At 47.7% G+C, this 16322-nt stretch overlaps 1 protein-coding gene across 1 annotated transcript in view; it reads right to left on the bottom strand.

Moving 5' to 3' along the window:
- Positions 1-1390: 1390 nt before the first annotated feature.
- Positions 1391-16322, bottom strand: part of mef2b (myocyte enhancer factor 2b) — a 182699-nt gene continuing 167767 nt past the window's right edge. Inside the window, exons 7-10 of the mRNA XM_072244108.1 lie at positions 15279-15448; positions 8019-8121; positions 4931-5075; positions 1391-3828 (exon numbers count right to left, since the gene is read on the bottom strand). Coding sequence (XP_072100209.1) covers positions 3579-3828; positions 4931-5075; positions 8019-8121; positions 15279-15448 — 668 coding nt within the window. The 3' untranslated portion in view covers positions 1391-3578. The remainder of the gene's footprint in view (positions 3829-4930; positions 5076-8018; positions 8122-15278; positions 15449-16322) is intronic.

The raw sequence follows: 16322 nt of genomic DNA, 5'->3' as shown, positions 1-16322 counted from the left end.
TACAGCCTCTCCACTTGTAGGCTGATCTACATATTGTGTCAGGAAACCTTCCTGAACATACCTAACAAATTCTACCCTATCTAAACCCCTCGTTCTAGGGAGATGCCAATCAATATTTGAGGAATTAAAATCTCACACCACAACAACCTTGTTATTATTACACCTTTCCAGAATCTGTCTCCCTACCTGCTCCTCGATGTCCCTGTTACTATTGGGTGGTCTATGAAAAATATCCAGTAGAGTTATTGACCCCTTCCAGTTTCTAACTTCCACCCACAGAGACTCAGTAGACAATCCCTCCATGACTTCCTCCTTTCCTGCAGGCGTGATACTATCTCTGATCAACAGTGCCATGCCCCCACCTCTTTTGCCTCCCTCCCTGTCCTTTCTGAAATATCTAAAGCCTGGTACTCTAAGTAGCCATTCATACCCCTGAGCCATCCAAGTCTCTGTAATGGCCACAACATCATAGCTCCAAGTACTGACCCACACTCTAAACTCATCCGCTTTGTTCATGATACTCCTTGCATTAAAATAGACACACCTCAAACCATCGGTCTGAGTGCATCCCTTATCTATCACCTGCCTGTCCTCCCTCTCACACTGTCTACAAGCTTTCTCTATTTGTGAGCCAACTGCCCTTTCCTCTGTCTCTTCAGTTTGGTTCCCACCCCCCAACAATTCTAGTTTAAACTCTCCCCAGTAGTCTTAGCAAACCTCCTGCCAGGATTTTAGACCCCTGGGATTCAAGTGCAACCCGTCCTTTTTGTACAGGTCACTCCTGTCCCAAAAGAGGTCCCAAAGATCCAGAAATCTGAATCCCTGCCTCCTGCTCCAATCCCTCAGCCACACATTTATCCTCCACCTCACTCTATTCCTATACTCACTGTCACATGGCATAGGCAGTAATCCCGAGATTACTACCTTTGTGGTCCTGCTTCTCAACTTCCTTCCTAACTCCCTGAGGTCTGTTTTCAGGACTTTCTCCCTTTTCCTACCTATGTCGTTGGTACCAATATGTACCACAACCTCTGGCTGTTCACCTTCCCACTTCAGGACCCTGGCAGGTGGGAGGCAAACACCCATCCGTGTTTCCTTCCTGCGTCCACAAGACAAGCTTTTCACCGTATCTTGGTACGTGTAACAATAAAAAACCAATGCCAATAGATTGCTGCTGCCCGATGCGTCAGAGGGTGTGAGAATCACCCAGTGGGTCTGCACCCAACATTAAACCCCGAGACGGTTTGTATTAAACCGGGCCCTCCGAGAGATTTCATCCTTGAATGGGCTCCACGTGGGAAAGTTGCCTCCCTGCCTCCCGACTCCACCGCTCCGGTATTTGGCGGGGGGCAGCGGTGGGATTAAGACAGACGGAACACAGAACCAGAAATCGCAATAAGAACTTTATTTGTTTTTTTTGTTAACTTAATAAAACAGTGATTTCACGGAAGAATCCCCTCAATTCCGAGGGGTTTGATGTGCGTCGATTGGGCATGAAAAATCAACATTTGCCATGCTCGAGAACCTTCTGGAAACCCTCCAAGGTGGTACATAGTCAGGTAGTGTCGGTTTGAACCTCTGGAAGGTGGGAAGGAGGAGTTAGGAGTTTCTCTCCGTCTCAAGTTCCCTCACTGCTGGTGTGAGCGGCCCAAAGCACCGAATCTAGAAAACATCTCTCAAATCTCCGCCGGCAACTCCCAACCGATCCATCTGCCCGAGTTAGCGGCTCCACACTGCACCTGCATAGTGCATACCGCTCCGTACAGAGCTTGTTATACTCAGTCCTCTTCTGGAAAGATCTCCTCCCGGAAATCTGCTTCCTCACGTAACTCTCTCCACCACCCGTAACTCCCCCTCTTCCTATAACTCTACCCTTCACCCGTAACTCCCCTCCTCCCGTAACTCTCTCCTCCACTCGTAACTCCCCCTCCTCCCGTAACCACTCTCCCTCCTCCTATAACTCTCCCCTCCACCCGTAACTCTCTCCTCCTCCTATTACTCTTCCCTCCACCTGTAATTCCTCCTCCTTCTGTAATTTCCAGTGAGGTTCTGATCCATTGACACGGGAGGAGAGGGTGGGTGACCAGGAGGTGTAAGGAAGGGGAGAGGAGATGAGGACAGGGTGGAGGGGGAGGCAGGTAGGGGAGGATGAGGAGATGAGGACAGGGTGGAGGGGGAGGCAGGTAGGGGAGGACGAGGAGATGAGGACAGGGTGGAGGGGGAGGCAGGTAGGGGAGGACGAGGAGATGAGGACAGGGTGGAGGGGGAGGAAGGTAGGGGAGGACGAGGAGGTTCTCATTCACCTGGGCTAGCGAGCATCAGATAGCTGGTTGAACCACGCCCCCGGAGCCAGGAGCTGATGGTGACCTTGCACAGTTTGCCCGACGCACCCCGGCATTAACCGGGTCCCACATGATACAAAAGGAAGAGCGGAAGTGACTCTAAAGTCCGTTCGCACTGCGAAGAAACTTTCACTTTTAAAAATAAACATAAGGGAATTTAACCAAAAATGACCACTTTTTGAATTAGGCCAACGTTAAACAAAACACAATCGTCAAAGACCGGGATTCCCGGGAGGAACTTGTAGCGACCACGAGTGGTCAAGAAACTCGGGACTGACCCCAGACACTTCCTTCACCGAGAGTTGAATAGTCCGACGCCCCTGGGGAGATCTCTGTAGCGGAGTACCCTGGTCTTGAGGTGTCCCGCGAACCCTCGCCTTCCGTCTGGCGGGATTTTGCCCCGTCTCGCATCTCGCCGCTGCTGGGGTGGGAGATCTACGCCGGGACCGCCGTTCCGGCCGTGGGCCGTTGGCCTGGGGATCCGCCTCTGGGAAGCGCTCTCGGGGGTGTGTGCGCAGCCCCTCCAGCGCCCACCTTGTATCAGACGGGTGCTCCCCCGCCTGCACTTTTGGCATAAATTGGCGCAGTGAGTCTGGTGTTGGGTCCCCTTTGCAATCCCTCCCCCGCTGGTTGATGCCCCTGTCCCAACCAGTGGCGGCAGGAATGCATCCTGGCTGTCCACCCCAGCAGCATTGAGGTAGCTGGTCCGGTGGGCAGTGTCTTTAGGTTCGTCCATTCCCCAGGCCGGTGCAACAGGAGGGTCAGGGCATTAACACCTCCGGCGGTACAGACCAGCGGCGGGTGGGTGAGTGGAGAGAGAGGGGTGCCCAGTGGCCGTGAACTTCACTCACCCACCGATCGCCTTCCTGGACCATCGGCCCTGAACCAGGAACGGAGCTCAGGACCTCGCCTGGCCAGTGGAGACCGGAAGACACGCGAGCAGAACCAGGCCGTCTCCGAAACTTGTTTCCCTGATGGGGAATTGAACCTGGAGAATGGCGGTGAAAGCGGCGAATCCTAAACACTAGATGACCGGAGAACCGAGACATGGGGCAGGGGGTGGGAGGGGAACTGCCCCCAGTGACCCTGGAAAAGAAGGAGCGCCGAAGGTTTGTCCTCCAGTACGCTGAGGCTGCGGGAGGAGGTGCCGGGGAGTCGCCAGCCTGGTTCTCGGAGGGTTCGAGGTGGCGGACGGCTCTTGCCCGGGAACGGGACCGGTAGCCGCCACTCAATCCGTCATCTCTGCCACCGGTCGGCGAGGCGCAGCCGCTTGGCGCTGAGGCCGTCTTCGCCCACCGACTGTGGCCGGCTCAGCACGATCGGGCATGCGAAGGCCTTGCCGTAATCCTTGGGGTCGTTGCAGGATCCGAGGTGCTGGAACAAGCCGCTGCCACCGCCGGCGCTGTCGCTGTGGGGGGACGCCCGCTCCGACTTGACGCTGACCATCGGGAAGGGCGGGTGGGGCAGCTGGGAGGGGCTGCTGACCCTGCGGGTGGGGTGGAAAGAGGCAAAGGTTAGAACCCGAGGGGAATGGAGGAGGAGGAGGAGGAGGGAGTGAGGGGCGAGTGAGGAAGTGGATGAGTGAGGGAGGAAGGGAGCGAGTGAAGGAGGAAGGGAAGGGAAGGGTAGGGGTGGGGCCTGGGACCAATTTATATCCGTCCCTGGGAGAGTGCTCCCTCTCTCCCTTCCTCCTCCTCTTTCTTTCTCAATCCCTTGCTCCCTTCTTTGGACAGTATTCCCTCCCTCCATTGTACAAGCACCGCCTCCCTCCCTCCCTCCGGAAAGTGCCACCTCAGTTGAAGAGTGTCCCTCCTTCCTTCTGGTAACGGCCTCTCTCCCGGATAGTGCTCTCTCTGGTCCTCGTTTTCCCTTCCCATAAGCCGTAAACACAGACTCTTGGATCAGACAACTGTTAATCCAACTGGGGAAGCCCCTGCAACTGTGAGTCGGTGCTGATCGGATGATATCCAGGGCCTCTCGGCATCACTGTTTATGGAGAGATGGGGCCTTTGAACAGATGGGACTTAGGGTGAGTAAAGTGCTGGTCAGGATGGAGGCCATTGGCTGATTCTCCCAGAGACTAGACTTCCTGTTCATCACGTGTGAAATTACCGTCCCTCACTTACTGAGTTTTGCCAAAAGACTTATCCTGCTGTTGTCGGCAGAGGTTGTTGTGGTTCAGGTGGTAGTCCTGTTTGTGGTGGTTGGTAGGCTGGAATTAGCAGGTTCCTCAACTGAAACCACCAAGTCGTACCCACACTCCCAACAAATAGCAGGTATACTGGAACACCGGACTCGAAAGCAGTTGCTTACCCCAAGCAGGAAGGCTGATCAGTAACCCACCCCTCCACACCCCCAACCACCACTACGTTATCATTCCCTGTCAGTCACTCCTGTGCCTAGCACCACTCTATGGTCATCCAATCAATCTATGTATGTAAGCTATTTATGTATTTATATTTATTGTGTTTTTGTGCTCATCAGATCCAGAGTAACAATTATTTTGTTCTCCTTTACACTTATGTACTGGAAATTGAATCTTGGAGCGAGCAGTCACTGCAAAGGTGCCTGGCGAGGGTTTGACTTACCCAAGAGAGGGGTGCGCGGAGGGCTGAAGGTTGGCCTGGTGCTGATGAGGATGTTGCCGTAAGTGCCAGATGGAGCCTTGGTCCTGATGGGCCGTCCCCGCCGGGTTGTACACAGACACTGGAGCGTTGTCAGGAAGAGAGTACCCTAAAGACAGGAAAGGGTTTCCAGTGATGGAATAACTGTGAAGTCAACAGTCAAGTGAACTGTGATCTGGGAGAGTTGAACTGGAAGCCAGGCAGGAACTGGTAATACTGCCATGGACAGTCCCAAGCCTGTCCGTGAGCGAAGGAGGGTTATGCATTGGGCCAGCAACCCCATCCCATAAAATCCCAGAGCTACAGAAAGTCCAACAGAAGCTCCAAAGACCTCGTCCCGGTGCTAAATGGGCTAATTCTGCTATGTCCCACATAGGCACACAACTCCACCGTGGACAGTCCCAAGCCTGGATGTGAAAGGAGGAGGGTGGGTTATGGGGTGAGCAGCTCTAACCCGTAAGAACTCAGAGCTGCAGAAACACTAGCAGAAGCTCCAAAGACCTCTCCCCTGGAGAGGAAGGATATGCCAAGAAGATGGGCTACATTTGGAGACAATTTGAAATTGCCAACAATTTGCCAAGGACAGAGGACTCCAGTGAGCTGTTTTTAGTGGCCTATGCCCAGTAGGGGTGATGAGGTCTTAAGAAGAGGAGACAGGAACTGGATAAACACTCGAAACACAAGAGATTCTGCACATGCTGGAAATTCAGAGCAACACAAACAAAATGCTGGAGGAAATCAGTAGGTCAGGCAGCATCTATGGAGAAGTACAAACTGTCAGTGTTCCAGACTGAGATCCTTCACCAGGACCCTTTTATTGCAGGATAAGCATTTTGTGAAGGAAGAAGATTTAGTTAGTCCAAAATTCTCTGGAGAACATAACCCATTAACTGTTTGGGCATGATATGATCCTGGGAATGAAAGGGTTAACATGGGATGGCCCTGGGCCTGTACTCATGGGAGTTTAGGAGGAGGAGGGGGTATCTAATTGAAACCTACAAGCCCTACATGGAGTGGACATGGAGAGGATGCTTCCTATAGTGGGGGAGTCTCGGACCAAAGAGCACAGCCTTGGAACACAAACAATCTCTTTAGAAGAGAGATGAGGAGGAATTTCTTTAGCCAGGGGATGATGAATCTGTGGAATTCATTGCCACAGATGGCTGTGGAGGCCAAGTCATTGGGTATATTTAAAGCAGAGGCTGATAGGTTCTTGATTAGTCAAGGCGTTAAAGGTTACAGGGGAAAGGCAGGAGAATGGGGTTCCGATTATCAGGATACACACACGTCAACACCTACAACCATGAGATTCTTTTTCTGAGGGCATACTTAGCAAATCTATAGAACAGTAACTGTAAACAGGATCAATGGACAACGAACTGTGTAAGTGCAGACATAAATAAATAGTAATAAAGAACAAGCATGAAATAGCAAGGCAAAGAGCCCTTAAATGACTAAAGTTGTCCCCTTTTGTTCACGAGCGTGAGGGTTGAGGGGTAGTAAATGTTCTTGAACCAGGTGGTAATAAATCAGCCAAGATGAAATATCAGAGCAAAGTCAGTCGGCCAAATGGCCTAATTATACTCCCATGTCTTATGGTCTTCCGGATATTAAATTAGACGATTCACTCTCTGCTGGAACTGGAGAGCTCTGCCTGTATCAGGCTGCAGACAAGAGGAGCTCCTCCTGATCCAGCCAGTATCATTTTCTCCCCACAGATTCTGCACGACCCAGCGTTCTCCACCAGGTTCAGTCAACAGCTCTGGAAGACAGGACTTGGGAGAGCACCAGCTTGCAGTCCTGGTCTCCTATTACAGCACTGAGGGGCCAGCTGATACACCCTTGAATGGAAAATCCTACAAAGAGAAGTGGAAATGGCCCATCACGTGTAAAACCCTCTCCACCATTGAGCAGGTCTACATGGAGCGCTGTCGCAGGAAAGCAGCATCCATCAACAAGGACTCCACCACCCGGGCCAGGCTCTCTTCTTGCTGCTGCCATCAAGAAGGAGGTCCAGGAGCCTCAGAATTCACACCACCAGGTTCAACAACAATTATTATCCCTCAACCTTTAGGCTTAAATCAAAGGTGATAACGTCACTCAACTTCACTTACCCCATCCCTGAAATGTTCCCACAACCCATGCAACAACAGCAATTCTGCAGATGCTGGAAATTCAAGCAGCACACATCAAAGTTGCTGGTGAACACAGCAGGCCAGGCAGCATCTCGGCCTGAAACGTCGACTGTACCTCTTCCTAGAGATGTTGCCTGGCCTGCTGCGTTCACCAGCAACTTTGATGTGTGTTCCCACAACCCATGCACTCACTTTCAAGGACTCCATCTCATTCTGAATATTTATTGCTTATTTATTATTATTATTATTTGTTTTTTTCCTTTTTATATCTGCAGTTTGTTATCTTTTGCAGATTAGTTGTTTGTCTGCCTTGTTGTTTGCAGTCTTTCAATGATTCTATTGTGTTTCTTTGTATTTACTGTGAATACCTGCAAGAAAATGAATCTCAGGTTTGTATCTGCTGTGTTTGGGACTGAGCTCACATGGCCACGAGATGGCAGCACTACACTGCGTCTGACAGTGCTGGGACTTGGGACTCAGTAGGTGACTCCATGCCCTCTGGTGCTGTAATTAACCACTTCCTAGTCTCTGAGATTCATCAAGCGGGCCCTTCACAAACACTCCCCTTTGCTTCAGCCCAAAATGTTTCTCTGCACAAACGGACACAATTTCAAAATTGTGGGATCATGCTTTTGGAGGAGTAAGGAAGTATGTGTCCTTTTGTCTTTGTCACGGGACAGTGTAGGGGGAGCGTCACGCTGTGCCTGACTCCAGGACTTTGTGATGGGTTGGTGTGGTGGGAGCTTCACTCTGTATCTAACATGTACCCTGGTGATGACTGAGGGATAGTATAGAGGGAGCTTCACTCTATAGAAACCAGTAACCTCCGAACTCATGTTTACAAACCTATCACTATGGAGAACAGAATTATAATTAATTTGAATACCCAAGCCACACTAAACAGCCAACATTCTTACCAGTCACACCAGTGGAGTAACCTCCAAGCCCATGGCCAGTCACAGCAGGGTTTGCCATGGTAACCATCAACGAGCTGGGATGACCAGTTGATGTATTTGTTCTCTGATGAGAGAGGGAGACAGAAAGAGAAAGAGAAAATGGTATGTTAGATCCACAAATTATAGAATATTTATTTTGTTTTCTGTTTACATTTGTGTGATAATTTCTGTCCATTGTGGTGAGTGAAGAAACACTTTATGGTGCAAGCTATAAGATCAGGTTTGATTCCCACTGTTGCCGATAAAGAGTTAATGTATTCTCCCCATGACCATGTAGGTTTCCTCCAATGTTTCAATGTACATGTGACAAAAAAATCTAATCTTTAAATTGTTTCCAATGTTTCCACGATACAATAGACCTATCCAGGTCACTCACACACTTGACACCGGGAAAGTCACTCATCTTTGCCATGCCCAGTTCTGACGAATGGTTATCAATCTGATCTGTTTCTCCCTTCCCATAAACGCTGCCCGAGCAACTCCGTATTTCCTCTACTTTCTCAGTTCATTGATGCCATAGTTTGGGTTAAACCTGTCATAAATCACACATTAGTCTGCTGTGTCAAACAGCTTCAGTTTGAGGCTTGTACTGATTTTTGGTTCAGTGTGACATTGTGGAGAGACTGTCCCTGGGAGACTGGACAGTGATCCCCAGCTCTCTACATACACTCAGTGGCCACTTTATTACGTACACTGTATGCTAATACCATTATCTAATCAGTCAATCATGTGGCAGCAACTCAATGCATAAAAGCATGCAGACATGGTCAAGAGGTTCAGTTGTTGTTCAGACCAAACATTAGAATGGGGAAGAGATGTGATCTAAGTGACTTTGACTGTGGAATGATTATTGGTGCCAGACAGGGTGGTTTGAGGATCTCAGAAACTGCTGATCTCCTGAGATCTTCATGCACAACAGTCTATAGAGTTTAGACAGAATGGTGTGAAAAACAAAAAAAAACATCCAGTGAGTGGCAGTTCTGTAGGCAAAAATGCCGTGTCAATGAGAGGTCTGAGGAGAATGACAAGACTGGCTCAACCTGCCAGGAAGGTGACAGTAACTCAGATAACCACGCTTTACAACAGTGGCGTGCAGAAGAGCATCTCTGAACACACATTGAAGTGGATGGGCTACGGCAGCAGAAGACCACGAACATACTGTTCTAAGAAAGTGGTTACTGAGGGTTCCACTGCTCTTGGTGTTGGGCTTGGGTCAGTCTGGATCAGTCATTGAGTTATGGGGTCAGAGAAAAGTACAGCACAGGAACAGGCCCTTTGGCCCATCTAGTGCATACTGAAACATTTAAACTGCCAGGACCCATCAGCCCGCACCGAGACAATAGCCCTCCATATCCCTACCTTCCATGACCTACACCAGAACCATAGCCCTCCATACCCCTACCATCCATGTACCTGCCCAAACTTCTCTTAAATGTTGAAATTGAGCTCGCATGCACCACTTGTGCTGGCAGCTCGTTCCACACTTTCACGACCCTCTGAGTGAAGAAGTTTATGTTCCCCTTAAACTTCTCCCCTTCATCCTTAACCCATGACCTCTGGTTGTAGTCCCACCCAACCTCAGTGGAAAAAGCCTGCTTGTATTTACCTTATCTACACCCTCATAATTCTGTATACCTCTATCAAATCCTACCTCAATCTTCTATGTTCTAAGGAATACAGTCCAAACCTATTCAATCTTTCCTTATAACTCGGGCCCTCCAGACCCAGCAACATCCTTGTAAATTTTCTCTGCAATCTTCCAACCTTGTTTACATCTTTCCTGCACACAATACTCCAAATTAGGCCTCACCAACGTCTTATACAACTTTAACATAACATCCCGACATCTGTATTCAATACATTGATTTATGAAGGGCAAAGTGCCAGAAGCTTTCTTTATGATCCTATCTAACTGTGACACTACTTTCAACAAATTGTGTACCTTGTATTCCCAGATCCCATTGTTCTCCCACACTCTCCAGTGCCCTACCGTTCACCATGCTAGACCTCCCCCGGTTGGTCCTACCAAAGTGCGAGCTATGATAGCCTTCCTACACCCTCAATCTTGGCGTCCTCCGCAAATTTGCTGATCTAGTTAACCACATTATCATACAGATCATTGATAAAGATGACAAATAACAAAGGGCTCAGCACTGATCCTGGTGGCACACGAGTCACAGACCTCCATTCAGACAGGCAACCCTCTACTACCACTCTGTCTTCTCCCACGAAGCCAATGTCTAATCCAATTTACCACCTCAAGCGACTGAACCTTCTTGACCAGCCTCCCATGTGGCTGCTCGTCAAATGCCTTCCTAATCTCCATTGAGACAACATATACTGCCTTGCCTTCATCTACTTTCCTTGTAACTTCCTCAAAAAACTCTGTAAGATTGGTTAGATATGACCTTACATGCACAAAGCCACACTGACAATCCTTAATCAGTCCATGTCTATCCAAATATATTCGACCCCTTAGAATACCTTCCAATAACTTTCTACAATTGATGTCAGGCTCTTCAGCCTATAATTTCATGGTTTCTGTTTGAGTCTTTTTTAAACAGCAGAACAACATTGGCTCCAATTCTCCAATCCTCTGGAACCTCTCCTGTCACTAAAGATGTTTTTAATATCTCTACTAGGGGTCCAGCAATTTTTGCACTTGCCTCCAGTAGGGTCTGATGGAACACCTTGTTAGGCTCTGGGGATTTATCCACCCTGATTTACCTCAGGGTTGCAAACACCTCCTCCTCTGTAATCTGTACAGGGTCCATGAAGTTGATACCACTTTGCCTCACTTCTGTACAGTTACAGAGAATGCATTTAAAATCCCCAAACATGGATTACCACTCTGGTCTTCCAAAGGACCAATTTTGTCCCTTGCAATCCTTTTGCTTTAAACATGCCTGTGTAATCCTTTAGGATTCTCCTTCACCTTGTCTGATAGAACAACCTCATGCCTTCTTTTAGCCCTCCTGATTTCTTTCTTAAGTGTTCTCTTGCATTTCTTGTACTCCGTAAGCACTGCATTTGTTCCTACTTGCCTATATGTGTTATACCCTAATCAGGGCCTCAATATCTCTTGAAAACCAAGGTTTCCTACACTCGTTATCTTTACCTTTTATTCTGATGGGTACATATAAGCTTTGTACTCTCAAAATTTTGGTTTTGAAGGACTTCCACTTTCCATAAGACCATAAGATATAGGAGCAGAATTAGGACATTGAGTCTGCTCCACCACTTCATCATGGCTGATCCAATTTTCCTCTCAGCCCCAGTCTCCTGCCTTCTCCTTGTTTCCCTTCATGCCCTGACCAATCCAGAGTCTATTGACCTCTGCCTTAAGTATACATGAAGACTTGGCCTCCAAGTGCACCTTTGCCAGAAAGCTGCCGGTCCCAATCCATTCTTGTTGGATCATTTCAGATACTGTCAAAATTGGCCTTTCTTCAATTTAGAATCTCAACTGCAGACCAATCCTATCTTTTTGCATATTTACATTGAAACTAATGGCATTGTGGTCACTGGATGCAAAATGTTCCTCAGCACAAACTTCTGTCACCCTAATCGTTTATGGTCAGTTTGGGTCAGTTGTGGTCAGCATGGGTAGTTGTGATCAGCCAGAGTCAGATTGGGCCAGACATGGTCAGCTTGGATCAGCAGGGGTCAGTTTGGATCAGCTGGGGTCAGTTTCGGTTAGTTTGGATAAGTTATGGTCAGTTTGGATCAGTCGTAGTCAGTTCGGTCAGTTGTGGTCAGTTCAGTCAGTTGTGGTCAGCTTGTGTCAGTTTGGATCAGTCATGGTCATCTTGAGTCAGTTTGGATCAGTCGTGGTCAGTTTGGGTCAGTTCGGTCAGTCATGGTCAGTTCGGTCAGTCGTGGTCAGTTTGGATCAGTCATGGTCAGTTTGGTCAGTCATGGTCAGTTCGGTCAGTTTGGATCAGTCATGGTCAGTTCGGTCAGTCATGGTCAGTTTGGGTCAGTCGTGGTCAGTTTGGGTCGGTTGTGGTCAGCTTGGGTTGGTCGTGGTCAGTTTGGGTCAGCTTGGGTCAGTCCTGGTCAGTTTGGGTCAGTTGTGGTTAGTTGGGTCAGTTTGGATAAGTTGTGGTAAGTTATGGTCAGTTTGGATCAGTTTAGGTCAGTTTGGATGAGTCATGGTCAGTTTTAATTTCATACATGAATAGATCACTAAGAGATGGAGACTTTAGGAAGATGAGTGTCTGGGCAGCTGGAGGCATACCAGTGATGGAGAAGAGATAGTTGATACCAAGATCAAAGAGCCAAGTTGGTGAGTCCAGGAAGTCAAGGCCCAATGGCTGAAACCTGGCCTCCAAGTCCGTGAGTCCACTGGAGGCTGGAGGCAGCCTAACCTGGGTGTGTGTGTGTGTGTGTGTGTGTGTGTGTGTGTGTTGGTGTGAGTGAGAGAGAGAGAAGAAAAGAAAAAGAAGGTGGAAGGACTGTGTGTGAGTATAAGTATTACGGTGGGGTAAAGGGAATTACAGAGGCATGACAGACGAGCTGGCCAAAGTTGCTTGGAAGGGAACACTAGCAGGGATGACAGCAGAAAGGCTAGAGTTTCTGGGGTCAATTCAGAAGTCGCAGGATAGCTATATCCCAAACATGAAGAAGAATTCTAAAGGAAGGATAAAGCAACCATCAAAGACAGCATAAAAGCAAAAGAGAGGGCATATAATAGAGTAAAAATTAGTGGGAAGGTAGAGGATTAGGAAACTTTCAAAAACCGACGGAAGGCAACTAAAAAGCCTTAAAGAGAGAAAAGATGAAATAGGAAGGTAAGCCAGCCAATAATATAAAAGAGGATACAATTTTTTTTTTCAGATATATAAGGAGTAAAAGAGAGATGAGAGTAGATATTGGACTGCAGGAGAGGTAGTAATTAGGGACAAAGAAATGGTGAGCAAACCTAATAAGCATTTTGTGTCAGTCTTCAATGTGGAAGACACTAACACAATGCCAGAAATGCAAGAGCGACATGGGCAGAAGTCAGTGTTGTTGCTGTTACTAAGGAGAACATGAAAATTCTGAAGGTAGATAAATCACCTGGACCAGATGATGTACACCTCAGGGTTCTGAAAGTTAGCTAAAGAGATTGTGACCATTAGTAATGGTCTTTCAAGAATCAATAGATTCTAGAATGTTTCTGGAAGACTGGGAATTTGCAAATGTCACTCCACTCTTCAATAAGGAAGGAAATTATAGGGTAGTTTGCCTGACTTCAGTTGTTGGGAAGATGTTGAAGTCTAATATTAAAGATGTGGTTTCGGGGTACTTGGAGGCACATAACAAAATAGGCCAAAGTCAGCAAGGTTTCCTTCAGGGGAAATCTTGCCTGACAAATCTATTGTAATTCTTTGAGGAAGTTACAGGCAGGACACACAAAGGAGAATCAGTGGACATTGTGTACTTGGATTTTCAGAAGGCCTTTGACAAAGTGTCGAACATGAGGCTGCTTAACAAGATATTACAGGATACAAGATATGCCCATGGTATTACAGGAAAGCTACAGGAGAGAAGATTGCCAAATTGGCAGGGGGCAAAGTGTGGGAATAAAGGGGGTCTATTCTGGTTGGCTACCGATAACTAATGGTGTGCCGCAGGGGTCAGTGTTTGGACTGCTTATTTTCAGCTTGTATATCAATGATTTGGATGATGAAGTTGATGGCTTTGTGGCCAAGTTTGCAGATGATACAAAAATATGTGGAGGGGAAATAGTGTTGAGGAAGCAGGGTGTCTGCAGAAGGACTTAGATTGGGAAAATGGGAAAAGACGTGGCAGATGGAATATAGTGTAGGGAAGTGCATGGTCATGCACTTTGGTAGAAGGAATAAAGGTGTGAACTATTTTCTAAAGGGGGAGAAAATTCAAAAATCAGAGGTGAAGAGGGACTTGGGAGTCCTCGCGCAGGATTCCCTAAAGGTTAATCTGCAGGTTAAGTCAGAGGTAGGGAATGCAAACACAACGTTAACATTCATTTCAAGAATATTAGAATACAAACGCAAGGAGATAATGCTGAGGTTTTATAAGGCATTAGCCAGACCGCACTTGGAATTGAATTGACTTTATTTCTTACGTCCTTCACACATGAGGAGTAAAAATCTTTACAATACATCTCTGTCTAAATGTGCCATGTGCAATCATAGTAATTTATAGTCATTTATAATAAATAGAACAGTTAATGTAATATAGAGTACACTCAAATCAGCATGAGTTCATCAGTCTGATGGCCTGGTGGAAGAAGCTGTCCCGGAGCCTGATGGTCCTGGCTTTAATGTTGCGGCACCATTTCCTGGATGGTAGCAGCTGGAGTAGATTGTGGTTGGGGTGACTCGAGTCCCCAATGATTGTACAGGCCATTTTTACACACCTGACCTTTAAATGTCCTGAATCACGGGAAGTTCACAACCACAGATGCGCTGGGTTGTCTGCACCACTCTCTGCAGAGTCCTGCGATTACGGGAGGTACAGTTCCTGTACCAGGCAGTGATGCAGCCAGTCAGGATGCTCTCAATTGTGCCCCTGTAGAAAGTTCTTAGGATTTGGGGCCCACACCAAACTTCAACTGTCTGAGGTGAAAGAGGCACTGTTGTGCTTTTTTCGCCACACAGCTAGTGTGTGCAGACCACGTGAGAGGTCCTTGGTGATGTGTTGTGGATCACAGAGGAATGGAGATGGGCTAACCCTATTGACATCAATGGATCTGGGGTTGAGACCATGAGCAGCTTCCTTGGCAGTGGACATGGAGAGGATTTTTCCTATAGTGAGGGAGGCTAGGATCAGAGGTCACAGCCTCAAAATAGAGGAACATCCATTTAGAACAAAGATGAGGAAAAATGTCTTTAGCCAGGGGGTGGAAAATCTGTGAAATTCATTGCCACAGACGGCCATGCAGGCCACGTCATTGGGTATATTTAAAGTGGAGACTGATAGTTCTTGAATAAATAGGGTGTCAAAGGTTATGGGGAGAAGGCAGGATAAATGGGGTTGAGGAGGAGAATAAATCAGCCATGGTGAAATGCAGAGCAGACTTGATGGGCCAAATGGCTTATTTCTGCTCCTATGTCTTATGGTCTTATGATGTGAATGAAACTAATCATATCCAGGGTGAATGTTCTACCAGTTGCTGGCGTTCTATATACTGCTGATGTTCTACCTGTTGTTGAGAGCCCTCGAGAAAGTATTGAACTGGAATTAAATTCTCACCAGTGGAGTAGCCATGTTCCTGGAGCCAGTGGAGACAGTGTGGAGATCCCCTCTGCGACTGTCAGGGCCAAGGCTCACTGGCGTCGGCGACCTTGTCGTCATGTTCCTGTTGAGGTCACTGGGAGAGCTCAGCATCCCCGATGGGATGTGGGTGTTCAGGTAACCAGCACCTGGTACAACAAATTTCTGACGGTGACTAAACAGGAAATAAATATTGCCCACGCATTCACAGCTGATACCTGTTAAAACTTCAGGGAAATGGTCAAAGTTTCCCCAACTGGAGATGTCCAACAGGGGATAGCCACAGGAAGCAGGTAATCTTACAGGAGAGGTCATCAGGGCAGGAGGAGATGACATTGGAGACAAAGAGGGGAGATCACTGAGGCAGGAGGAGAGGACATTGGACAGAAAGAGGGGAGATCACCGAGGCAGGAGGAGAGGACTTTGGGGAGGAAGACTTGAGATTATTGGGGGGTAGGGGAGGAGGAGAGAAGATCATGTGAATTGGAGAGGAGCTGAGACTTTAGAAACTTATACATCATAGACAGAAATGAAGGTGGAAATCTCCAGAGTCTTCATCTGCCCGAAGCCCAACTCTAAATTCCTCCCTCCAATCTGTGGTATTACATTCATATCTCCATCACCAATTACACTGACCTGAGGTGTCATCTCTGTTTCTCTGTCATAACCTGTCAAATAATTCCAGTACACTGTGTTCTTAGCTTAGAGGGACTAGGAGTCAGGTATGGTATGAAACTCCTTTAACCCTGCTCCGGTTTGTTTTAACCCTAAACCCAGATCAGGCATTTGCGTGGTCACTTTGAATTCAGCCACACTCACTGTCCGGCGATAGCTGGTGTATAATGTGGGTAGAGGTGAATGTCGAACATGTTCATTCCCTGATATCCACATTATATTTGCCCCGTATTTGCCCACACACTCAACTTGTCTAAATCAACTGGCGGGAAACATCAAGTGTTTCTGTCTCCATGGATGTAGTGGTACCTGCCCAGTGTTTCAGGGTGCACTTTAGTAAAGCAGACA

The sequence above is a fragment of the Mobula birostris genome, chromosome 26 (assembly GCF_030028105.1).
Source record: "Mobula birostris isolate sMobBir1 chromosome 26, sMobBir1.hap1, whole genome shotgun sequence".
Classification (NCBI taxonomy): domain Eukaryota; kingdom Metazoa; phylum Chordata; class Chondrichthyes; order Myliobatiformes; family Myliobatidae; genus Mobula; species Mobula birostris.
This window is presented reverse-complemented; position numbering and strand designations above follow the sequence as displayed.